The 26,538-nt window shown below is 40.8% G+C and overlaps 1 protein-coding gene across 22 annotated transcripts in view; it reads left to right on the top strand.

The window, feature by feature from the left end:
• Positions 1–26,538, top strand: part of LOC109112237 (microtubule-actin cross-linking factor 1-like) — a 159,815-nt gene that overhangs the window by 91,755 nt on the left and 41,522 nt on the right. For 21 of the 22 annotated variants that reach the window (XM_042745267.1, XM_042745277.1, XM_042745281.1 and 18 more), the window contains 24 exons: positions 26–7,489; positions 7,574–7,732; positions 7,830–8,045; positions 8,141–8,290; positions 8,403–8,693; positions 9,692–9,841; positions 9,964–10,197; positions 10,273–10,443; positions 10,530–10,871; positions 10,959–11,150; positions 11,231–11,407; positions 11,577–11,700; positions 11,879–12,078; positions 12,186–12,503; positions 12,616–12,782; positions 14,070–14,226; positions 14,318–14,429; positions 14,933–14,995; positions 15,975–16,213; positions 17,250–17,379; positions 17,692–17,891; positions 18,325–18,832; positions 19,149–20,143; positions 21,100–21,600. In XM_042745267.1, coding sequence (XP_042601201.1) covers positions 26–7,489; positions 7,574–7,732; positions 7,830–8,045; positions 8,141–8,290; positions 8,403–8,693; positions 9,692–9,841; positions 9,964–10,197; positions 10,273–10,443; positions 10,530–10,871; positions 10,959–11,150; positions 11,231–11,407; positions 11,577–11,700; positions 11,879–12,078; positions 12,186–12,503; positions 12,616–12,782; positions 14,070–14,226; positions 14,318–14,429; positions 14,933–14,995; positions 15,975–16,213; positions 17,250–17,379; positions 17,692–17,891; positions 18,325–18,832; positions 19,149–20,143; positions 21,100–21,600 — 13,260 coding nt within the window. The remainder of the gene's footprint in view (positions 1–25; positions 7,490–7,573; positions 7,733–7,829; positions 8,046–8,140; positions 8,291–8,402; positions 8,694–9,691; positions 9,842–9,963; positions 10,198–10,272; positions 10,444–10,529; positions 10,872–10,958; positions 11,151–11,230; positions 11,408–11,576; positions 11,701–11,878; positions 12,079–12,185; positions 12,504–12,615; positions 12,783–14,069; positions 14,227–14,317; positions 14,430–14,932; positions 14,996–15,974; positions 16,214–17,249; positions 17,380–17,691; positions 17,892–18,324; positions 18,833–19,148; positions 20,144–21,099; positions 21,601–26,538) is intronic. The other variant, XM_042745279.1, reaches the window with a different exon arrangement.

The raw sequence follows: 26,538 nt of genomic DNA, 5'->3' as shown, positions 1-26,538 counted from the left end.
ATGTATGATTTTTTTCTTTCCATAGGGCCAAGAAATCATCGCTGGAGTAATTGACCTTGGCACCATGGAAACCTTTCCAATTTTCCAGGCAGCACAGCATGGCCTCATAGACCAAGACACCTGTCATGTACTGTTGGAGGCACAGGTCGTCATGGGTGGTCTATTCCAGCCCGACTCCCCTGATAAACTGTCATTAGATAAGAGTCTTTCCAGTGGTTTGATTGATAAACATACCTACCAATCACTGGAAGAGTTAGAGCATGCCCTTGGTCTTGTCAACACAGTAAAATTTGCAGAGGGTCAGGATTTACCTGTAGCCATTGCTATGAAAGAAGGTGTCATAAAGGAGCTGGTGGGGCTCCGTATACTTGAGCTGCAGATAAGCACTGGCAGCCTGAAGTCTGGTTCCAGTGGAGAAATGGTCAGCCTGGATAATGCAAGGGAAAAGGGATTGTTATCCCCTGATCTTTGTCAAAAGCTGCAATCCTGTCTTCACCGGCGAGAACTTATTGATCCAAATACAGCAGAAAAACTAAGTCTGGTTGACTTTCAACAGCGATGTGTTCTCAATCAGGAGAAGGGTCTGCGCTTATTTCCAGTTAAACAGAAGCAAGGAGGAACTGTCTGCTTATGCTCTGGCAGAAAGGTGGGAATATTCCGAGCTGTTCAAGAGGGGCTTATCGACCGGCATGTCACAGTTCGACTTCTGGAGGCTCAGTTGTTTGCTGGTGGTATCACAGACCCCCGCTCGGGACACAGATTGACTGTTAATGAGGCTGTCCGGCATGGCCTGATGGATCAGGACTTGGCCTGCACCCTCATGACACGACAGCTAGAAACAGGAGGAATAATAGATCCAGTCAGTGGGGAGCGTCTAGAGTTGGATGAGGCCATAAAACGAGACCTTCTCTCTCCTCGCATAGCCTTGCGTGTACTGGAATCTCTCCAGTCCTTTATGGCAATAATGTGGCCAGAATCAGGCGAGCTGCTTCCTGTAAGTGAGGCACTTCAGCAGGGTGTTGTCAATAGAGAGCTTGCTGCAAAAGCCTTGAGAAAACGTCATTCTGTTGGTGCAGTATATCTGCCTGAGAGTGGACAGGTGGTCCCTCTCCATCAAGCTGAGAAGATACTTAAGCCACAGGCAGTGGAGATCCTAAAACACATCCAGGTTCAAGATGTCCTTCCGCATGTGTCTCCGTCAAGTTCCTTATATATGAAGCGACTGAGTTCTGGATCTGCCTATTCTTCATCACCCCCTGCCTCACATGCAGATATCAATTATGACTTTTCCATCACGGAGGAAGGCAGGTCAGACGAGCAGGTTCAAAACCACCTTCTCAGTCAAGTGATGACACACAGCTACATTAATGCTCACTCAGGAGAACGCCTAGTCTTACTAGAACCAGAATTGGTAGAATTAATTTGTAGAGATATCAAAACCGCAAACCTTGCCAGACCAGTCCAACTCCAAATTTCTGACAACGTTAGAGTTATGCTGGACAGCAAAGCTATGAGTGGTACTGAAGAGGAAAAAAATGAAGAACTCAAAATTTCACAACATGAAATTGCCTGCAGGGACTCTTATATGGAAGAGACTGTAGAAATGGCAGGGGAAGATCTTGCACCCTTGATGGTGACTAACAGAACCTTAAAAGAGCCTTTGCATAAAGTAGTTTTGCAAGAGAAAGTTCTATCATCAGAAGAATATGAACAACCCAAGATAAAAGGTAAAATTGCCTGCAAGATAACTGATATAGGAGAGGCAGTAGAAAGAACAGAAGATCTAGCACCATTGACAAAAACAAACATCACAGAGCTTTCAAATGAAGAGATTCAGCAAGAAAAGGTTTTGTCATCAAGAGACTATGTAGAACCCAAGATTAAAAAAGATGAAATTGGGGGCAGTAACATTAATGTGGGTGAAAGTATCGGACTGGCAGAGCAAGATGTTCCACACTTGGCGAGTAAAGACAGGCCCTTTATAGTGCGTTCACATAAAGAGAACTTGCAGGAGAAAGTTCTGTCACCAGGAATACATGAAAAACCCAAGTTTTTGAAAGGTAAAATTGCCTGGACAAACACTGATATAGGTGAGACAGTAGAAAGAGCAGAGGAAGATCTTGCCCCCTTGACAGGCACCGCTAGAGATTTGATAGTGCCTTTACATAAAGAGAACTTACAAGAGAAAGTTCTATCATCAGGACAATATAAAGAACCCAAGATTAAGAAAGATGAAACCTCCAGCAAGGAGACTAACATAGGTGAGAAAAAAGAAAGACCAGAGGAAGATGTTGCAGCTTTAACAGGCTCAGAAATAACCTTTATAGAGCCTACACATGAAGTTGTTTGGCAAGAGAAAGTTCGGTCATCAGGAGAATATGAAGAACCCATTATTATAAAAGGTGAAATTGCCTACAAGATCACTGGTATGGGTGAGATGATAGAAAGAGCAGAGGAAGATGTTGCACCCTTGACAGATGCAGGCAGAGCTTTTGTAGAGCCATTAAATAAAGACAATTTACAAGAGAAAGTTCTTTCATCAGGACAACCCAAGATTAAAAAAGATGAAACCTCCAGCAAAGAGACTAACATAGGTGAGACAAAAGAAAAACCAGAAGAAGATGTTGCAGCTTTAACAGGCTCAGAAATAACCTTTATAGAGCCTACACGTGAAGTTGTTTGGCAAGAGAAAGTTCTGTCATCAGGAAAATTTGAAGAACCTATGATTATGAAAGGTAAAATTGCTTACAAGATCACTGGTATGGGTGAGATGATAGAAAGAGCAGAAGGAGATCTCGCACCCTTAACAGGCACAGAAGAAACTTTTATGGAGCCTTTACATAGAGTTTGTCAAGAGAAAGTTCTGTCATCAGGAGAATGTGATGAATCTACAATTTTAAAAGGTAAAGTTGCCGGGAAGAATGCTGATGTGAGAGAGAAAATAGATAGAGAGGAAAAGGATCTTGCACCCTTGACAGGCAAAGAAGGAACCTTTATGGAGCCTTCACGTGAGGTTTGGCAAGAGAAAATTTTGTCAGGAGAATGTGATGAACCTGAGATTAAAAAAGATGAAATTGACTGGAAGAACACTGAAATAGGTGAGACTAAAGTAAAAGCAGAGGAAGATCTTCCACTCTTGGCAGTCTCAGAAAGAACCTTTATGGAACCTTCACAAGAAGATTACTGGCAAAAGGATGTTGTGTCATTGGGACAATATGAAGAACCCAAGATTGATATAAGTAAAATTGCCAGCAAGAAGACTGATATGGGTGAAACTATAGAAAGGACAGAGGAGTATCTTGCACCCTCAACAGGGAAAGGCCTCAACTTAACAGTGCCTTTTCAAACAAGCTCAACCCTACCAAAGACTAAATCAGATAACGGGGCACCCTCTCAAAATCAAATTATAGATTCAACACTAAATGAATCTGAAAATAAACAAACACTTGACCTGGAACAGGCAGATAATAGTGGGGTATTTCTAAAGATATCAGAACAAAAGGGTGAAAGCAGTGCACGTACTTCACATCAAGATACTGTAAATGTAAGACAGTATGATCAGCTAAATGTCAATCCAGATGATGCCAAGACAGCAAAGCAGTCAGATGAACCGAAGAAAATCGTTGAACACAAGGAAAATAAAAGGATATTTGAACAACCTGGTAAAGATAAGAAATTATACCCTTTAGAAATTAAGACTTTGTCAGTGGAACTCAGTGATGACGATGTGAAGCTTGAGAGTATGGCTTTGGAACTGCAACAAAGGGGTCTTGTAACTGTAGGTGGCCAAAAAGTTCTTCTGGATGAAGCTGTGGCACAGGGTTTGCTTCCAGGGCACACTGCTATTAAGCTTATGGAAAAAGCTGGTCTCTTTGGTGGTTTTCTGGATATTAATGCCTGTAAATCACTTAGTGTTGAGGATGTGATGCAAGAAGGCCTGTTGGATGAGGACTTAATGGCCTGTGTGCTTCATTCAGAAAAGATTTTAGCCGGTGCGTTTGATGTGGAGCATGGTCGGCACTGCTCAATAAGGGATGCTGCTGAGGCAGGCCTGTTGGATTCTGATACGGCTGCTCGTCTCCTTGAAGCCCAGGTTGTGTCAGGGGGAATAGTTGACCTACGAAGAGACAAGAAGTTATCAGTTACCCTTGCAGCCAACTTTGGGCTGATTGAAGAGGGTAGAAAGGAGAAGCTTCTTGCACTGGAAAAGTCATGCCGGGGAAAATGTTCAGATCCAAATGCAGTGCAAACCAAGTTGGCGCTACAGTTACAAATGAAAGGAGTGGTGGACCCAAAAACCAAAAATGCTGTCCCACTAGAACAAGCCCTTCAAACTGGGTTAATTGGACAGGATGAGGCTCAGACGATTTTATGCCAGCAGGTTGCAGAAGGTGGCATTGTGCATCCTGGCTCTGGTGTTCGCCTTGCTGTTGTGGATGCTCTACAACTGGGTCTCATAGATCACACAGTTGCTCCAAAGTTGATGGAACTTGAAAAGGAATTCAAAGGCCAAGAACCAAGAAGTTTGGATCAAAACACTTCACTTCTTCAGGCTTCTACAGGTTCTATTTATGATGATGCATCAAAAAGCAGGATTACTCTGAGTGAAGCGGTTTCTAAAGGCCTCCTAGCTGCAGAAACAGCAAATAAAGCTATGGACTCATCCAACGTGAAAAGTGGATTGTTGGATCCTCATAAAGCTTGTATTGTGTCCTACTCTGAGCTGATAAACCAGGGTAAAATTGACATTGAGAAACGACAAAGATTCCTTGAAGTGAGACCTTTCAGGGGAGTTCCGCATAAACAAACTGATGAAATGATGACCCTACCACAGGCAATTAAGACAGGCCAAATAGATCCCATACCAGCAGTGAGAGTATTGCAGAGTCAAGCAGATACAGGGGGTATCATTAATATTTACACTGGAGAGCGTTTGCCTCTTCCAGAGGCTATAAATAAAGGCTTAGTTGACAAAGACATGGCTAAATGTATTGCCACAAATCAACTCTTGAAAGGGGGGTTGCTCAATCCAGCCAGTGGACAGAAGGTCTCCAGCATTACTGAGGCGATTGAATATGGGCTTATTTCTACTGAAATGGCTGCAGAACTTCAACACAGCATGGGCCTTGTAGATGAACATGAGAAGAAAAGTTCTAAAATATCAGCCTCCTCAATGAAAGCAACTTCTAGTTCTTTTGTTCCTGAGATGATATCGGAGCATGTCAGTCCTAATAAAATGTCACTTGAGAAAGGTCTATTGAGTATACCATCACCACCATCATCGTATCTTACAGAGGCTAAAATAAAAGATGCAGATCTTCGGAAACAAGAGGAGCTTGAATCTTTTGACATCCGTCCTGACTTAGAAAGTAAGGAAGAATTTGTTGATGCCGTGATTCAGGATAGCAATGATACATCATTGAAGGTTCTGACAGAATTTACCTTGAAAGCAGAAAAAAGACTTCAGGAGGCCATTGAAGAGATAAAGCCCACAGAAAGCGAACATATCAAATCACAGCCAATCCAAATCCCTGAGCAACCTGAAGAGATGTCTGATTTCAAATGGCAAAAGTTGGAAGTTGAGAACTCAACAGCTTTACTTGACCACACCACAGAGATGGAAATCAAGAGACACACAGTCAATGTATCTGCATTTACTACTGCCATTTTATCAGAAAGCAGTGATAACAGCAAAGAACAAGTCCCATCTACCGAGCAAACAACAGGAGAGACAGAGATCCAAAGGCAGACAGTAAGTGAACCTGCAATCTCTGAAGTCAGTTTCTCAGATACCGATGATGGCTTACAAAACAAGGAACAAACCCCATCTATAGAGCAAATAGAGGGGCATAGTTTCAAGTTAGAAAAAGATCAGTACAAACCAGAGAAAATCAAGGACAGCCAAGAGACTGGATTGGATCCTTATGCTTCTACAACCACAAGGCCAGTTAAAGTATCAGGAAAGAAGAAAGGCAGAGGAAAAAATGGCAAGCAAGCTAAAATGGAAAGTGATGTAAAGCTACAAGTTTCAGAAACCTCCGCCAGAATTTCACCTATAGAAAAAGCAGAGGTTGATGGACAAGATGGCTTTACCACTAATCAAAAGCGTATTATGAAAGATGACAAAGAAAAGTTGGTTGCAGTACAGCAGTCAGAGACAACCCATGGAAGTGGTAGCACTGCACCTTTGACAGGGAGTGATGAGACTGTACAAGGCAGAGATTTGGAAATAGGGGATGATAGAACTGATAATGAAACTAAGACCCCCAAATGTGATACTGATCATGAAACCAATGAAAAACAAAAAGAGAAGACACAGAAAAGTGTCACGACTTACATGGCAAAAACAGACCAGAGTCAGGAAGCAGTTGTGGTCTCCAAGGACCTTGGCACTGAGGTATCAGAAAAGAAGAGAAAGAAGAAAAGCAAAAGTAAAAAAGTTAAGCAAGTGTGTATTGTTGAAACAGAAGGTGTAGAGAAAATAGATGATGAGACTGAGAAAGAGCATAAGATGGTGATCCATGAGGTCCAACCTCAAAGCAATCAATCAGATGAGAAAGAAAGTATGAAGCAACTTGAGAAAGCCAGTCAGGCAATGGCACAGAAGGAAATACTTTTGATGAAAGCTAAGGAAAGTATTCTTAGAAAGGTGTTTGAGCGAGGAGTGAGTGAAAAACAAGCTGCTGAAGAATTAGAAGCGATGCGTCAAGTAGCTAGTATTGGAGAATACCGCATAACCACCCAAGAGGAAACTGTTGTAGAGAAGACAAGCACTAAGCCCCCTCAAAGTAAGAAGAAAGACAACAAACTACACCAGACGGGGCAAGAAATTAATGAAAGGGTTGAAAGGTCAGTGCCAAACATTGCAGAGAATCCTCTACCTGGGTCTGATATTGATCCATGCTCCTCAGCTAAAGCACAGCTTCAAAAACCAGAAGAAGATCAGCATGACAAGCATACAAACACGGGATTAAGTGGAGATGATATGAATCAGAATATTCCATCTATGAAAACATCTGATGACACTGTGGACATAAACCAGAAAGAACTGGTTCTAATCCAGAATTTAGAAGACCCTGTGATTGAAGTGACCTTGCCATCAAGCACTGCAGTGACTGACAGCCGTGAAATTGCTAAATCAGTACCCCTCAAATGTGTCTTTGATATCCCAGTAATGAAGGACTCCAAAGCACTTCTATCAAGTGAAGTGTGTACTCCTTTACAAAATACCAAAACAGCAGTGAAAGAGGCAAGCAGTGAAGTTCATCAAGAAAGAACCAAGGAGCCCCCTTTCAGTGATTATGAAGCCACAGATGAACTTTCTATCCAAAAAGTTTCTGGTCTACCCCTTATGGAGGTGATCTCAGAGTCAGATACCAAACAGAAAGAAAAGGTGGAAGAATATGCAGAAGCTTTAGTGGAAAGGCAGGCTGGAGCAATTCAAATGAGTACTGAACAAAAAAGCAAAGACACTACAAGAGCTAGCAAGGTAAACAGTAGTTCTGAAGATCTTTCTTGAGGTTTTTGTATATTGTTTACTGCAAATCGATTCTTTTTAATCTTTTCTTTTCAGTCCTCACTGGCTCGCCAAGAGTGCTTAGAACATGACCAACAGATTGTGGCCTTGCTTTCCATGGTGAGACACATTGAGGTCCGCCTAAAGCAACAGCAACAGCAACAGTCCATTGGTCGAAGTCTCTCCACACTTGATGACATAATCAAACAGACAGAGGTAAATATTTGTATAACAGCAAATGTATGATATGTAGCAAATTTAACAGGTTCTCTAAGCTTACACATGCTGCCTTTTCCTTTAATTATCTTTTCAGATGCTTTTTTTGGAAATTAGTGACTTGGAACCAGAAGTGCACAAGAAGACTGAAGCAGCCACACAGCTGCTGGAGTCTTCCCCTCAGGATGTTCCACCTCAGCTGCTTATAGCCCTGGAAAAAGATGGGCGAAGCTTAGCTCGGGCTTACAGTGCAGCCAGGGACCTTGCCCAGAATACTTTGCAGGGGTTGCGAGAACAATGTGATGCACAAAATGTAATAAAAATTCCTATACTTAGTTAAGAGAGTTTGTTTTTCATGACAGAAAAGTTTCTTTTAAATCTCTTTGTGTGACTTATATGTTTTTATAGGAAGCTGTAAGCAGTCAGCTGAAATCTTTACAAGAGCAAGTTGACAAACTTCTTAGCTGGCTTAAGGATACTGAGATGCAAATGCAGGAAGAAACAGGGGTAGATGGACAAACGGTGGCTGAGATCACTCGTAAGCAACAGCTGTGCAAGGTAAGACATCAACAGTGACGGTATCCTATATAGCTTTTACAGTACACATATTTACATTAGTAGTTACAGTGATGGCATCTTTTTCACACTCATTCTTTTTTTCCCCTTACAGATGTTGCAGAACTCCCTCTCTGCCCGATCCAGTGAAGTCAGCAATGTGGCTTTCAATATTCAAGTGTTTATCTCTGAGCATGCTCAGGACCTGTTGCCTGATCAGAGCAGGCATCTCCTTGGACAACTGGAGCAGCTACAGAGGGTCTTTCACCAGGCTGTTGGTCTCAATCATGCCAGGGCAGAGGCACTATCAGCCCAGCAGGCCAGAGAGAACGAACGAATGATGAAAGAACAGAAAGAAAAAGAAGAGAAAATGGAAAAAGAGAAACAAACTACAAGGGATAGAGAGGTTTGCAAACAGAAGAATAAATGCTTGTGCTGCCAAATTAAAAACAAGAATATTCAATTTTGCTTTCAACAGACTCACATTCATTCAACTGAGATAAAGGAAAACTTCTAATGCATAAAGAACAGAACATTTGTGGTAACAGTTAACCACACTACTGATGCATGCATGAATACTTATTAGCACGAATGCTGCATTTGAAAAATGAAAATAATGTTCACATGCATGTAACTATCAGTATGGTCTACTTATTCGGTTAATTTTACAGCACTATAATAATGCTGATCTGTTGTTTCAGTAATGCTTCTGCAGGACTCAACAATAACGACTTTTGTCTGCTGGCTAAGTCAAGCCTTAGTTTAGATTTTAGTTGTCTTACACTAAAGTCTAATGCCTAAAACATTTATTTTTTTTAACTCCATTTTATATAATGTATTTACAACAAAAACTCATGTATGTTATCCAGCTAGATAACATTACCTTAAATCAATAGAATTCCTTATTGTTGAGCTCTGTTCTACAGCCACCTGCATTTCAAACTTGAGTGTGCTAGCTGCGTGTTAATGAACATAACATGTATATTAACCTGTCTGCCTTGCTCTTACAGATTGCCACAGAAGACACATTTGGAAAGCACTAAAGATTTAAATGCAGCCTCACTTTATAGCTTGCTTGTTTTTTAACCTTTCTTTATACTACAAGAAGAAAATATCTAGCCGAGTTTAATATCTAGCTGATTATTTGTCCTAAGGTCTTTGTATGTAATGTTTCTGCTTCACTGGCCTGTTGTGATCTTTTTGTTTTTTGGTGCTTTGTGTGATGAATTTGGACACATCATGCTCAACCAGTGTATGTTTTTTACTTTGTGTGAAATCTGGCAAGTGTGAGAGTTTGGTGGGGTAAAAAGAATAATATGATGAAGTTTAAGAGAATTATGATTATAACTGATCAAATGCAAATCTTTATCTCTGTTTTTACCTCCTTTCTTACCGTGGATGTAGGTTGTGCAGCAGCAGAAGGCAGAATGCTCTCAAAAACTGGAGAATCTCACAATGTGGTTGGCTGGTGCTGCCAGCCTTCTGGCCAGTCAGAGAGTTGGAACTGAGTCAGATGATGTGAACGAGTTACAGCAGAAGCAAAGAGAGCTTAAGGTGCGATAAAGAGACACATCTGATGCTTATTTAATGCAGCTATTTACACAATGTCTTACATAAGACATTACTTTTAATGTTTGGTTAATTGTTGTTGTTTTTTTTAACCCTTATAACTATAGGAGGTGGAGAAGGACCTTCAGACCAAAAGTGACCAGTTGACTGAGACTATACGCTCAGTGGAGGAGTTCCTGTCTGATCGGGGTGATAGTTTGAGTCCTGAAGAGAGGGCCAAACTACAGGGGACTCTTTCACAAATGAAAGAGCAGCACAGCTCACTTACAAACTCAGTCCGCTCTTCACTAGCTAAAGTAGACACTGCCATTGTCACAACAGTGCAGCAGAACACACAAAAAGTAAGCAGTTCACATTTTATTCTCTTTAATTTGTCAGCATTTGTTATTCATTATCGTATTTTCCTTCTGTCCAAGGCTAAAGCAGAAGAGCAGATGCAGGAGACACAGGAAAAAATAGACACACTTCTCAGAGAATTGTCATCACTGGATGACTCGAAGAGGAGGTCACTTGGCTACACTGTCACTGACACCCCTTCATCTGGACCACCAGAGAATGCTCTGAATTCTCACAGTGACATGCTTCAGGTCAGATTCTTAAATAGATGTTGATCATTATCAGTTTTACCGATATGGCAACTCAATTCAGTTTTGCATTTTGTTGATTCCATCAGACTGAGCTGCAACAGTTACAAGCTCAACAGGCTCACCTTCAGCAGGTGGCCCAGTCTGTCCACTCTCTCCTGGAACAACCTGACTCCAGTGTGCCACCAGAGGAGAAACAACGCTTACGGGCAAAACTAGAACAACTACAGAGTCAGCATCAGGAGCGCCTTCAGAACTGTCAGGACAGGCTCAGGCGGACAGATGCCCTCAGAGATGAGTTTGCCAAGTTTGTGCAGGAGCATGGGAACCTCGGGACATGGTTGGATCAGAGTGAACAAGAACTACGTATACTCGGGGAAGGGGAAACTGATGCAAAGGGTCTAAAAGACAGGATAGAGGAGCACAAAAAGGTATCAAAATATGGTGGTGTCTAACATAATACATTTACTTTGTGGGGAAAGTAAAATAATAAGAATGTGTTTCTGTGTATTATACAGCTTGCAGAAGATGTCATCTGTCACAAAGCTGATCTACGCTTTGTGACAATCTCTGGGCAGAAGGTTCTGGATTCTATCCAGGGGGCCTTGGAGAAGGTGGGCAGTACGGATCCAGCTCTGGAGGAAACCAGACACCTAGTGAGTGGCAAGCTCCAAGATGCCACACAGCGCTACAGTTCATTACACAGCAAGGTGGGTACAAAACAGCTTTGTATTCTTTCAGTCAGCAATGGGCTGAAGACATACTGACTCTTGTGTGTTCATTCTTTCAGTCCTCAGAACTTGGCACCCGTCTCTCAGGTCTCCTGGAACGATTCCAACACTACCAAGATGAGGCTGGTTCTTTAGGCTCCTGGCTGAGCACTCAGGAGCAAAATCAGAGTGTATTTAAACCCAGTGGAGAGCAAACGGACACTCAGACATTGCAGCATACTCTCAGTACTGTACAGGTTGGATTATTAATGCTTTTCTGGCTAAAATATTGGAGGAAAGCTTATAAACAATATTACCGGATGGATAAACTAATGGAAATGATCTCCTAAGCAAAATGTAGTTTCTATACTCTTAGGAATCATCATAATTAATCACCTTTTTCTTTCTTCTGCTGTCTTCTCTCAGCTGTTGCAGGATGAGTTGGCAGAGCGTTCGGTACAGCTTGAGAAGGTCAAGAGGGCAGGAAATGAGCTGGTCAGCACTCAGGAGTCCCCAACTCTCAAAAATGCAGATATTAACAATCTTACAGGTAATTTCATTCTCAATATCAGCAGATAACTTAGTTGAAAGAGTGTCATTTTGTAGGTTCATTCCACCATGCAAGTATGGACATGCACTGTCATTGAAAACTTTTTTAGATGTTTTTGAAACATCTGCTCACCAAGACTGCATTTATGGAGATGTTGAATTGGTCTTGGTCATTTCAGATACTCTGGAGAAGCGCTTTGAAACCCTGTCTAATTCAGTGTCAGTGAGAGCTGAACAGCTTCAAACCGCTGTTGCCCAATCAGTCAGCGTTCAGGAGGGACTTAAAGCACTGCTGGCGTGGTTAGATGGACTACCTTTATCACCTGGCGCAGTCCAGCCCACTGCTCAAGCAGTTCAGGATGCCCTGACACAAAATCAGGTATTTTGTTAAACGTACCATCACAATCATCAGTATCAGACATAATAAAAAAAACTTTCCTTAACCAGGAATTGTGTTTTCTTCAAACATGGCACTTCCCCCCTCAGAAATTACGTCAGGAACTGCTTTCAAGGCAGGGCAGCGTGGATGCAACCCTGGACTCTGTATCCAAGCTTCTGAAGTCTGCAGATGCATCGACAGCGTCTGGCCTGCAGGGGGCACTACAGGACTTGAGTCAGCGCTACACAGCGGCCCAGGCCAAACAGACCACAAGAGAGACTGAGTTGCGGGGACTTTTGCCCAAGTTGGAGAGCTTTGAGCGCCAGAGTGCAGACCTCCGCAGCTTTACACAGAGTCGAGAAAGGGCTCTCAGCCCAGTAGGCCAACCGGACTGCAGCGTGGATGACTACAAACAGACCATAGAGGTTAGAGAATTAGGTTTTTGACATCTTTGGCCACAGATTTCCATACTTTCTGAAAGATTCCATGTTTATTGGCTGAAGTCCGATTTCATCAATTCTGTCTTTTCCATTAAAGGAGGTGAGATCAGAAATTACCCAAGAGTCAAGTCAATTAAAGTCATTTGTCGAGCTCGGTTCAGACCTAAGCAAGTCTGGGATCCTTGCCAATGCACAAAGCCTTCTGGACACAACCAAAGAAGTTTCTGAGGACTTTTCACGCTTGGAATCCAATGTCAATAAGAGGTCAGTGGAAAGAGTTGTGAAAACATTTTATTAAACCAGTGTTATTTTAGTATCGTTTTTTTGTATGATTATAAATGTTATTAATATTTTGAATTAGCTAATTTAAATTTACTTGTTTTTAGTAGTGTAAGATGCTTTTGTCAAGTTAAATAATAATAATTAGTGAAATGTTTTATTTTTATTTTTTTCAGTTTAGTGAATGTAATTCTTCAAGATATTTTACACTTATTTCAATTATTTGCCAAAGCAACATCTGATTTTTGTTTAGTTTAATTTATTTTTTTTAATCTAAGATTTATATTTGATTTTATTTCAACTTTATTATTCAGTTGACAAAATGTTTTAAATGGTTTTAGCTAGCAATAATAACCCTGTCTTCCACATTTAACTTCTTTCTCCAGAACGGAAAAAGAATTATTGCTGTAATGAAATATTCAGGATATTGTAATATCGTCCCCCTTAATGTCTATGGCAGTTACAGTCATGAGTAGAATAGTTAGTCTGTTCTAAGCTCCTCTGTGTGTCAGAGTTTCATCTTGAAATGTGATGCCCTGCCAACTCTAATTGCTTTGACATTTGACATGTGACAAAAATAAAGACAGTATGGATAGGGTCAGAATAGTCTGCGCCATAAAAAAATAGCATCATGCTAACCCAGTTTGACACCACTGTATCCGCCGTTATGGAAACCATTTGGCCGCATCCCTCCTTAAGATGCCAGACTGGGGCTCCAAGCATTTCAGATGTCCTCAGAGACGGCTCATAAAACAGTCGGTCATGTGCTCAAGTCTAAATCCACTCCACATATCTCTAGGAATACTTGTGAGTGGGAAGTGGGGTTATTGTAGTATAAACTGAATGTAAAGGGTAACATGTTGGGACATGACTTCTGACCCTAACTGCTGCTAACAATGGTAGAAAGGCATGCTGTCCACATTAAGAGTCTGGAGTGGAGTCTGGCTCTACTTAATATTGCACACAATGTCCTGATCTATCACCATGACCTAAAATAATAGCATACAGTGTTGACATATTAATAGGAGGTCAAAGATGTCTGGTTGTGTCCTTTTACAAGAGATTTTACTCTTCTGGTGGTTTCGATGAATTTTTACCTCATTAAAACATTTTAAACTAAGAAAGGAATAATTAATTTGACAACTGAGTACACAAGCTGTTTTATTTTACATGGAGCAAGTTGCCTCATTGGAGCCAGCATTGTGTTACCATTAACAAAATTGAATCTTTTTTTGTTGATATTCATCTAACTTTTTCCTGTGTCCTTCACAGTTTTGATTCCATCCAGAGCTGCGTCCAGCAGCTGGCAGATTTCCGCTCTCGCTCTGGCTCGCTCCTCAGGTGGCTGCAGACAGTACAAGAACAACTTCCTGCCAAAGAGCCTAACTTAAGCACAGAAAGCCTGCAGAGAAGAGCACAGCAGCTTAAAGTAGGACTGTAGTTCTCTCTGTTTACAGTGTTCTGACATCAGTTTCTGTTTTTAGTGAGGTAATTAACACGTCTCATGGATCTACTTGTAGGATCTGCTCACAGAATGGGAGACCCAAGGAAGCCAAGTTCAGGAGTTGAACAAGACCAGTTCACAACTGGAGAACTTGATTATTAACATCACGTCTCCCAAGAACAAGACTGGTATGCAAAACAAACATCGTGGAGGTTCAGGGCCAGGGCTCCATTTTTGTCTGTAGCTAGTACTTCATGTTTCCACTATGAATGTTTTTGGACTCCAAATCACTACTTTTAGAGGATAATTCACTCAAAAATGAAAACTGTCATCATTTACTCATCTTCATGTCATTCAAAACTAGTAAGAACCCTACTAGAATATATGTGAAGTATGAGCAAAAAGCTTGATTTGTGTTCCTGATTGCACCCTTTTCCAATTAATTTTGTTACTGCATGGAAAAGAGCAACTGGTACATTATTAAAAAAAAAAATCCTTTTGTGCTTCCAAAGTCGCATCTGCCACCTTCCAAACTACTAATTTTCAGCATATTGTGTTTGTATATATGTCTCTGTGTCTAAATCCTTTGTGTTAAGTATGTCTAGCTGCTTGTGTATGTGTGTGCTGCGCCAGCATGCTTGTGAATTATTGTGGCGTTGTCTGAGCGTGTGTCTGTGTGTCTTTCTCCCAGGTGTTTCCCAGCTCAATGGTGCTTCCAGCCCCAACAGTGTTAATGGCATTCACACCTGTAAAGGTGAGCTTCCTCCACACCTTTAGCCAGTGAGCTGTGCAGCATCCACCTCACTGGAGGCTTTTCTCTGTTAAACATTTCCATTTGTTTTCCATTCCTCTTCACCCTTTTACTCACTCTCCCTATTTTTCTTTGCATTGCTTCTTGTCCTGTTCTGTTAGTTTGCTCTCAGAGTATGTGCAGATTGGTGTCATCTGTCTTTGTGCATATGACCAATGTGTCCAATCATTTAGGCTTTCTTTCACACTGACAGTGGACATAAATTGGGTACAAAGGACTGTTAACACTGTGTTCACATTTAGCAAGTAATCAGTTTGTCCAGTCATTGTTGTCAATATTCAATGTATTGGTTTCCATTGTAGTGCATCAACAAAACTACAATAGTATAATACAATAAGAGTAATGTAAAAAAAATAATTAATATTGTTGCCTTTTAAAGGGGTGTTTATGGAACTTCACACATGAGTCATGACATATATATATATATATATATATATATATATATATATATATATATATATATATATATATATATGTATGTTGTTGCCATGAATTTAAGAATTTGTTCCAACAGCTTGCTAATTTGTTCCTCTTTTTAGAAAAACTGTGGCCACAATTTGTTTTCTCATTTTTATTAACCAAATTAAATAAATGTAAACAGATTAGTAAAATGTGGCAATGATTTACCTAAAACAAAGCAACTAATTAATCAAACAAGGGCATGAATTAATAAAACATGTCCACATGACATCGTCGAGCATATTCTTAATTTGTGGCCACAATAAACATATTATGTTCTGCATATCATGTGCAGAGCTCCATATTTTGTTCTTCACAGCTGAATGGATTTTACTACAGTCAAAATCTAACCCTCATTGCTTGAAAAATAGCACAAACATGATGCAGTTTTATAACTATGTGGCCTTGTCATTGGCCTGCTGGGACTGTACTTACGTCAACATTTCTTCACTCTTACCCTCAGACTTGACTGAGATCCAGGTGGCAGTGGCAGATGTGAACTGCAAGTATGAGCAGCTGGGCAGTGACATGAGGGAAAGGAAGGGTAAGCAAGAGGCCTCTCTTGACCTGCGGCAGAAGGCCAGGCAGAGCACTGAGGCACTCATCCAGTGGCTGAGCCCCCGTGAACAGAGCCTGGCACAAGGGCAGACCGCCTCACCTTCTCGGCCAGAGGCAGTGCGTGCTCAAGCCCAAGAAACCAAGGTAACTTTTTGAGAAAATTGAATACATCTGTAACAAGGGTATCAAACTACAGGTCCCAGCAGAATATATATGAAATAGTTTATCTGTAATCAGGCAATTCATTTTCTGTAATTTAGTTTTGTCTTTAATGTTATGCCATAGTTCTCTAAAGGATTGTTAAAGGGGTCATGAACTGCCTCTTTTTTTCACGTAATAAAAACAGTTACTCAAACTTGTGTGTTGCGACATGACTGTTGGATCCAATATAGTCGGCACAGCATCGTCTTTAAGTTTCAGTCTTTTTGAAAATCTCGAATTGGGTGTCGAATTCTCACTGATGCAGTCTGGAACTTCATTAAAAATGAAGTTCATCCACTCTTTCCTCTTTCTTTTCCAACACAGCACATATGTTATTCTCTAAGCTTAAGATATGTTTTTTTCTTTCTACATGTTATCTTAAGTGTTTTTCCAATTATAATTTTAGTTTTAGAATAACATTATAATACTATTCATATTTTTACTTTTTTTATAATTTAAAGAAGAAACCAATCCGATGTACAGTTGACATTTGAGGCTTAAAACTATAAAAAACTAAGTTTTTCAGTAACAATGTTTTCTGCTTGTTTATTTTCATATAAAAATATGGCATGCAGTTGCATCAAACAATGGTATAAACATCATTTAATGTAAATTGTGATAATCATAATTAATAATCAAAATTACAATTTCAAGGGAATAATCGACAATTATGATTTTTGTTATAATCGTGCAGCCCTACAGGCAGTGATGTCAATCTTCTTATTCTGATGTCAATGCTTATCCACAGTATTATGTCATAGAGTAGAACATTACAAAACCTGTCGTTTTGGCAGACTGCCTTCAGTATAAGCTGTTTTTAGAGTAACAACATCGTTCTGAGTTTTGATACTTACAGGATGTTTTTATAGTACAATGACCTCTTATATGTCAAAAGATCAAGGGAATTTTAATTTCTCAGTTCATGACCCCTTAAAACAGTAGCCCTAGCCATCATTCCATGTGATTACATTGTGTCCAGGTTTTACTTACTGAGCTTGCCGACCATTCTGGAAAAGTGGAGGATCTAAAAAACCTTCTCAATCAGCTAATAACAGATAATCCTGATTCTCCTGATGCTGAGACTTGGAAACGTCAGCTTGAAGACATCGGTCAGTGATGTGTTTTAAGTTCATTTTCATGTAATGAGCTTTGTCCCTGTACTAATAACTAACTATAACAACAGAATAGTACATTAATTTTAATTTGCTGGTCACAAGGCGAGAGCTGGGTGCAGGAAATGGAAGGCTGAAAATAATGTATGCTCCAAGAAAAGCTCTGACCTTCAGATCAAATATCCTGAACTTTTATTCTGGTGTTCCATGTGTTGTCAAAGTGCAGCCTGTGCAGGCATTTTTTTAATCTATTGTGTTTTAGTATATTTATTAATACATTCAGATTCGGGATACTTCTCTCTCTCCTAGACTCACGGTGGACAAAAGCCAATCAGACTGCAGCACATAGGCAGACTGAATTGGAAGCGTGTGCTGATAGGCTGGGTAGTTTTGCTGCAGCAGCCAGTCAGCTAGGACCATGGCTACGAGAGAAAGAGCTGATGATGAGCGTATTAGGCCCACTGAGTATCGACCCCAACATGCTCAACACACAGAAACAGCAAGTGCAGGTAAACTAATCTTCTTGCTTTGTTTGCCAAATTACAGATTGGACAACAAATCTATAAATATCACTTTATAGGTGTCTATCGCTAAATACAGATTATTAAATACAGTTTAAACACATTGACAGTGTCTGTGTTACACTGTCATATAATAACTAATAGAAGTAGTCCTACTTCAAAAGGCAAATCAGTTTTTGATAAATGAAGTTATCATAAAATAGTTCATGCAAATCTTTGCAAATCTTTTATCAAAAAAGAAAAGTTTTTAAAACTATAGTTGCTTATATTCTTCTGTTTTAAGTGCATTGCTGTATTTTTTTTTTTTACACACAGAATTTAAAAAATGGTCATGCCTCAGATTTTCATAAAAAAAAATCTGATTGTTCTCAAAACTTAGCTTCACCAAAATCACTTTAAATTTCTTTCTTTATCCTGTCAGTTCATGTTACGTGAGTTTGAGACACGGCAACCCCAGTTTGACCAGCTGTCTCGAGCGGCAGAGGGAATCCTCTCCCCGTCTGGAGATGAGGGTTCTAGAGATGGACAGGACCTAGAGGAGGTGAGGCAGGAGCTGGCAGACATTTCACAGCAATGGGAAGGCCTCACCTCTCGTCTCACCGGCCGCTCGCAGCAGATCGACCAGGCGCAGGGAACCAGTGAGCGCTACCTGGCCCTGCTCAGAGAGCTGTCTCAGAGCGTGACCGATCTAAGCGAGAGGCTGGATGCACAGGCCTCTCTAAGCGCTCAGCCTGATGCCCTGCGCCGTAGGCTTCAGGAAACTGGGGAGATCCGTGCTGAGCTGGAACAGAGACGGGGTCAACTGGCCCAGGCTGAGCAGCTGTGTGCAGAGCTCAGCACAATTGTGGCCGAACTGTATCTCAGAGATGAGTTACACAAGAGACTGGAGAGTGTGAGCGGCCCCCTCAAAAACCTAGAAGAACGGGCTGGTGAGTAACAGTTTGCAGTTTGGAAATGAAGAAGTTAAGACTTCAATACGTTAGTATTGTAATTTTACAGTAAATTACCATTTTTGTCACTTGACTTATTTTTTTTTATGCAGATGCACTCTCCAAAAAATTTTTATTAATTCTTTCCAAATATAGCTACTCAAGTCAAAACTCCTGTGTCTTTTTATTTCGGAGTGTATATCACAGAAAAACTAAATTTGGCAAAGTCAGTTTTTACCCAATATTGTTCGCCTACTGTAATGTGCGGTTTTGTGCATGTACATTAGTAACCGCCCCCCTCACTGCTGTCTTTCAGCTGATGGCTTGTCCCAGCTGCAGGCCGCCCTGTCCAGCACTCAACAGTTCCAGCAGATGTTTGACGAGCTTCGTAGCTGGTTGGACGGGCAGGCTGGGAATCACACAGCTGGGGCTTCTGAAGCCCTTCCTTGCCAACCTGATGCTCTAAAGTCCCTTCTGGCCCAACAAGAGGATCTCCAGCGAGCCATAGCACAACAACGTGGATCCTATGAGCTCATCCAGGCTGAGGGGGCATCTCTACTGGCATCCCTCCCCGCTGGAGATGAGCGATTAGCCCTACAGACTCGACTAAACATCTTACGGCAAGACTGGGAGGGCATGAACCAACAAACCTCTAATAAACACAGTCGAATAAAAGAGACACTGTCCCGTGCTGAGCTGTACCAACAACATCGCAATGAGCTTGTACCTTGGGTTGCAGAATGTGAGGAAAGGGAGGCGGAGATCCACCCATCACTGGATCCCGCCACCTTAGACGAGGCTTTGCAAAAGGCTAGACAGTTAAGTCTGGACTTGGATCGTCGTCGCCCTCTCTTAGAATCTCTGAACACGGCAGCAGATCAGCTGCTGGAACAGAGCTGCACTGGTGAAGAGGAAGTGAGGGATGAAAAAGCCCAGCTTAATCGCAGGATAGACGGTCTCTCTGAGCGACTACAGGGCCGTACGGCTCAGCTAGAAGAGTTGGGAAGCAGACTGAAGGAGTTTGAAGATGGGAGACTGGCTGTTGAGAGACGACTCGAGGCAGCCAAGCATCAGATCGAGGTTCAGGAGGCGCTCGGGCCGCAAGCTTGTAGCAACAAAAGCCTGGAGCGTCTGCGTAGCCAACAGGAACTGTTAAACTCTGTACAGCCGCAGGTGGTGTACCTACGAAATCTGGCTCAGGGGCTGCTGCAGGATGCGCCCGAGATCTCCAGGGCCGGCGAAGATGGCGGCCAGAGGCTGTTGCAGCAAGCTCGTGATACGGAAAAAGAGTTTGAAGAAGTTACTGAGAAGGTGAGAGAATCTGCATATGATCAGGAGCCTCTGGAGTGTGTCAGGACTTAGGCGGTAGTTGGGATGTTATATATAACTTGATTTGTAGTTTATGTCTGCGCTCATGTGGTGTGTGCTGAAATAAGACACAGTCTTTTTCTGGCTATTGGTCTAGATTTGTCTTGTTCATTTTTAATAGCTTGTATTCATGATTTAAGATGCATTTGTTTCTGAACATTTTATTTTTTGAAATAAATGTACTTATATTGTAAGTGTATTTCTATAAATGTGTTGAGCAGACTTTCAGAAATATGCTGTGGTCAAGCTCAGACAACTAACTTTTTTATTGTAATTTTTTACCAAAGTATTTACATAACAGCAAAACAATTAATCCGATAAAACCTTTAAGTACAGAAATAAAGTTATCTGTCAATTATTGAGGGGTTGCAAGTCAGCCACATCAACTAGAAATTAATTTTGATATCACTTACTAATCTTTTAAAACTGTTATAAAACAGGATTATTCATTTTTAAATTTAGAAACCAGATAACACCAAAAACACCAGAAAAGTGATCAAATCCATTGCTAAAACTAGAACTGCATTTAGTTAGTTAAGGGGACATTACAGTCTGACAGGATGGAAAGTGGAATTTCAAAAATGGAAATTACCTATATTTTTATTTTAAACTCTCTTCCCAAGAACATAGCATTTCTTAGTAAACTGACAGGGCTTTATGTTAAAAGCTCTCGGGGATGTGACCATACTGACAATATGTGCTTAAACCAAAACAGTGAAATTATTAAAATATGTTCATATTCAGGTATATTAATATAGTCATATTATGAAATATTATTACTTATTATATTAATATGTTTATCCAGTATATTTAGAATCGTATGATTGGTCTACTGCGTAGGTATGACCCACAATTTCAGCTTCATTTACCTGCATGTGTCTCTTCTCTTTCCCCCACAGACTGAGCAATGCTGCTCATCCTTGGAGTCCCGCTTGCAAGGTGTGGGAGAGGTCCAGTCACGTGTTCGAGATGTTTTCTCCCGCCTGGCTGATTTGGATGATGAGTTGGACAGCCTTAGCCCTGTGGGGCGGGATGCTGACTCCTTGGCCTCACAGGCTGATGCTGTCAGGGGCTTCCTGAGTCGACTCGACGCACTCCGTGCCGAGCTGGAGAGTCACAGTGGAGAATGCACGACTATGCTCCGTAGAGAGGGGAGCTCACCTGATCTTCTGGCCCTCAGAAGAGAGACTGAAGCCCTGAGCAGACAGGCAGGCAAGCTGGCAGAGCGGGGCCAGAACCGTCTGGCACTCATAGAGGCAGCAGAAGAGCGTGTGAAGGAGTTCTACGGCCGTCTAGCTGACCTACAAGGGTTGTTGGGGCGAGCAGAGGAGGCGCTGAACACACAGGCTGTCGTGGGGACAGAAGTGGAGGTCATCAAACAGCAGCTTCAGGAATTCAAGGTAGGAAAAGAGTTAGTAAACTGTGTATTTTTGTGTGTACTGTATTCATCATTTGCAATATCAGATTTCATTCTGTGCGAACCACTGTGTTTGTGTGCCACAGACGATTCTAAAGTTTCAGTCTTAGATAGAGAGGGCTCAGCCCTCCTACCTACCTCATGTGGCACGATGATTATATCTTGTTTTTTCGATATGTAAACAAGGTATAGCAAAGCTTATGATGTGCACCATGTGGTTTACCCAAATATGACGTGTTCATGAATCAACCACCCTACCCCTGAATTCAGTGGACAGTGATTTGCAGATGATGCAGGATGATGTTCCAGGAACATGTACTTATTGTGTAAATCACATCAAGCCAGGGTTGCAGGATGTGGGGAAATAAATCAAATTGCAATTTTTTTTCTGATTAAAAACAAAAAAAGTTCTTGTTTGTTTTATGGAAATCTAAGTCACCTCCAAGTATTTTTTTAAATGGTTAGCTAAAATAGTTTCGGCCCTCAAGCTTGAAAGGATATGTTCCTCTAGAGCGGGCAGATTAACGGTGTTTCTCAGGTCTATATTTTAAGGATGTCTTTGCTATATTGTTAATGTGCTACGTGTCATTCGATCTTGTTTTTCCTCTATTCTTTGCTTTTTCTTTTCCCTTTTTCATTTCCTTGTTCCGGCTGAGGTTCTTCTGATGGTGATGTGTGATTAGAGTACTTTCATGAATATTTGGTGCATGTTCAGGTGGGGTGGGGGGGTGTGTGGCATGGGGTAACTATTTTGGTTATGTTATTATTATAAATATACATATATAGTATGTTATGGAGTTTTATGTTTTTGAAAAAGAAAAACGTTTTACAAATAAAGTACTTTTAAAAAAAAAAAAAAGGTGCTTGTTTGTGGAGCTGCACAATTTGGTTTATAGTGTATATCAATATTAAACCCAATGCAAACCCAGCCACTATGAGACACTGAAAACACCAGATTTTGAGCTGCTTGCGTATAAAGGAACAGTGCTGTGCTTCACTCTGAAATGCATTCCGCATATTTACATTTACTTTGATAACACACTAAGGCATAGTGATTTTAGTTGATTTCAGTTAATTGTGCAGTTCTTTTAGGCTAATGTTTGTTTAGAGAGGTTTTCAAGAACATTTTCACACAACATGTCACTTCATTATACACGCTCTCTGAAGTCTTTCCTCTTGAGTATGCTTGTTTAAAATGCAAGGAAAATCTGTTGAGAAGTGTGTGGTACTTTTAATTTCTGTGTTACTGCAGGGTGAAAGCTCTCCCTCTTAATAAATCCTTTTTTACCAACATGTTCTTGCTGTTTTCTTCTCATCACGTACTCTGTGATGGTGGCAAGAGAATAAGGAGAGACATGTCAGCTCTTACTCCGCAGAGTGGGCTGCTCGAGTTCACCTTTCCTCCCCGACCGTCTGATGAAATGTCTGTATCTCTCTTACTCATGCCTCTTGAGGGTGGTGAAAGAAAGGAGAGTGTGAGAGTGAAGAGGTGTAGGTGGAAGTGAGAAGGAGTTAAGCTGAGGAAATGACGGATGTGGTAAGCGTCAGAGACCTCCAGGAGCAGGAGAGTGAATCAGTGCTGTAGAAAATATGCCTTGCTGAGACTTAATCATTCCTTCCTCAGCCATGTTTGATTGCTCAGCAACAACAGTATGACTAGTTTAAAAGGCTTTGAGTGGTATTGAGTTAGTCCAGTGAACTTTAACTGAAGTTTAGAGATTTTAAATAGCATTAGACATTTAGTACTTTCTGAAGTTCTTGGAATTTGGAAGGGTGAAATCTGTCACTCTGATTTGCGTTTTTCAGAGATGTTTTAATTTCCTGCAAGGTAAACCTTTAATTGCAGTATTGCATTCCACTGTTAAGTGCTGACATGGAGAGCTCATTGTGATGGACACTGAACTAAATGTGATCGTAGAGCTAATCTGTGTCAGTCCACAGTGTAAAAAGGGAAGGGGTCAGGTGCAAGAACCCTCTGTACTGTAGTCCACCCACTTCCAACTCTACCCTATATATTCTGTATATTAGAATGATTTCTGAAAGGTCATGTGACACTGAAGACTGGAGTAATGACTAGTTTTGTCATCACAGGAATAAATTACATTTTAAAATATATTACAGTAGAAAAGGAGTTTTAAGAACATTTCAAAATATTAATGCTTTGACTTTTTCATCTAATAAATGCAGCTTTGTTGAACATAAGAAACATCTTTCAAAAACATAAAAAAAAAAAAAATCTTACCAACCCCAAACTTTTGAACTGTAGCATAGTTAGTGATTGGAAAATTAAATGGAAAAAATCAACTGGTAAGGCAATCAGTTTTAATCAGCCAAGCAGGCAGGGTTATTGATCAGTGCTCAAATATGAATTATGCATACCCAAATATGGATTATGGACAATATATTGGTCTGTCATTTGTTAAATGTTTTATTTTTAATGAAATGTCCTTGATTTGTCTTTATTATGAATTGCTTTGTAGAAACTTGAGGAAGTCTTGAGAAATTCTTCTGTCTTTTCCTCACCCTTTTTCCATTTTTGAGTATTTCTGCTTTTCTACTCCTTGTCTACACACTTGCATGTCTCATACCTTCACTCCTACCTCACTTCATCATAGGCATAGCAGTCTAATAAAGCTCTCTATCAAATATTTAACGATATGGTGGACTGAATGCACACCAACACTCACCATCCCCTTTTCTGCTTTTCATTCTGATATAAATAAAAGCAGGTTGTATAGATGTGTTTCAGAGCGCAGGCAGACAGCGAGAGGGCCAGAAAAGGGAATGAATAGAGAACGGAAGACGTAGCTGAATAAGAAATGGGTGTTGTCAGTATGGTCTGCAGTGAAGCTGTGTAGTGTTGAAGAATGTGTGTTAAAGAATTAAGTCAAATCCAGAACAAAGTTGTAAATATATAAAATATAAAATACAGCAGGCTTCAAAACTCATGTTGATGTATTAATGGGTTAAACTTTTATAAGATCTAAGTTATTAGATTTTTCTTTCCATCAGGAAATATCACTTTAAAAATAATAATGAACAGATGCTTAATGCACTTAGTAATCTTTGTTGTGTCTTTCTAAATGCCCAGTATTATAACAAACAAAGGCAATGGAAAATTACTGCTTCTTAACATTGTCTTGTGGCCTTGAAGACCTTAAAATAAAGACAACCACGTATCTCTACCTCACAAAGACAATACAAGTTGCAATGTGGGCTACAACGCTAAAAGCAAAACAATATAAATAAAATTATTTTTATGCCTTTTATTATTTTTATACAAATAAATATAAATGTCATTTAAAATATTTAAAATGTTTATAAAATATGTAAATCAATTTTATTAGTTTTTTCATTAAAGCAAAAATACTGAGACATTCAGAGAATGTTAATTTTTCATGTAAACTATGCTTATGTTAATGCTATGCTGAATGAATATCATTTGTAAATTTGAAAAAGTGGACTTTTGAACCCCACTGTATGTATTTGCAGTCTATAGGTTATTTTTAGGAAGCTACAGAATGGGATCTCATTCATTACAAAAGGGAAGAAGAGAGAAAGAAAGTGTTCAGAAAGACATCTTTGGTATTCATCCAACTTGGCTGCCCGCATTCGTCAATTTTCCATCTTCTCTGCCCCATTTCTCTCCTTTCGTCTACCACTTTGTAATGAAACATTGTAAGATAAATTTGAGTGCAGCCCGTTTGTCTGCCACAAAATAGTCTGCTCTCATTTTCGCCTTCCTCCACGCAAGCCAGACTCCATTTCAAAGACACCAAATCCAAAATGATGTCATTGCTTAAAGGGGCGGAGAGGGGAGGGTGATCCTGTGTGTGTGCGGTGCCTGAGAGGTTTTCTTATTGTGTAAGCTCCATTGGGGCAGCTGCGGGGGGCATGGGGTATTAAGAGAAGGTGTCAGATTAGGCAGTATCATTGTTTAGCTTCTCAACAATGAGCGTATTGAGATGTCGTGGAAATGGGCCGGAGAGAAACAGGGAAACTTGTCGCACTTGTGACTTCATTGTGAAATGTCTTGCCAGTGTCGTCCGGTGCTTCCTGTCTGGATATGTTCTCATATTGAGCAGCAGGTCGGCGTGTGCTATAGGGTGATATGTAGACACAAAAGGTGTGTTTGTATATTGTGGGAGTGTGCCCGCAGGTCCATATGTGAGAATGTTTCTAATTCCAGTCCATGTGGAGCGTCCGGCATCCCAGCTGTCTCCCCACCCTGAACCCTGCAAACACACTGACACTCGTTCACATAAGCAGGGTGTGGTTGCCCCCTCTCCCTAAATTCCTGTCCCTCATGTACACCTGTGCGCTCCCATGTCACCCGGTCCCGGAGCAGCTGAAGCTTGAGCCGGCGGGGCGGGATGAAGTGCTAGACTGGAGTAAAACGAGGGCCCCCTGTCCAACTGGGAATTCCTTCGCAGGGCTGTTGGGATGAGGGAATGGCTTCTAAATCACATCAGGTTGTCCACACTGTCCTCACCCTCACCGCTTATATCTTCACTCCCTTTGCTCTTTCCATCCCTCCCTCAGTAATGCTGGTTTGTCTATTTTTATCCAACTCTTTTTACGTAGTTTGTGATCACAGCTTTTCCTCCACAATAACAACTGTGCAGACTATGTCATGACCTGCCCTACCCCCAACCCAAACCTTAGGGGTTTCCCTCTAACATCAATCTTGTGGCCTCGCAGTCACATGAAGCAGATTAGCACTGATTATTTTTCATGAAGAATTAATTTATCACTCTCACAATAAGGTAATGCAAAGTAGGGCTGTCAAAATGGCTGAATAACTAAATTCGAATTTTATCAAACTTCGAATTATATTCAAATTTAAAATGCATAATTTCAGTTAGGGTAAAGAAAAGTTTTGGCTTTTCTCCTGAGGCCACAAGATGGTCCATCGAGCATA

The sequence above is a fragment of the Cyprinus carpio genome, chromosome B19 (assembly GCF_018340385.1).
Source record: "Cyprinus carpio isolate SPL01 chromosome B19, ASM1834038v1, whole genome shotgun sequence".
In the NCBI taxonomy this organism is placed as follows: Eukaryota; Metazoa; Chordata; class Actinopteri; order Cypriniformes; family Cyprinidae; genus Cyprinus; species Cyprinus carpio.
The sequence above is the reverse complement of the archived record's forward strand: the minus strand, read 5'-3'. Positions and strand labels throughout refer to the sequence as shown.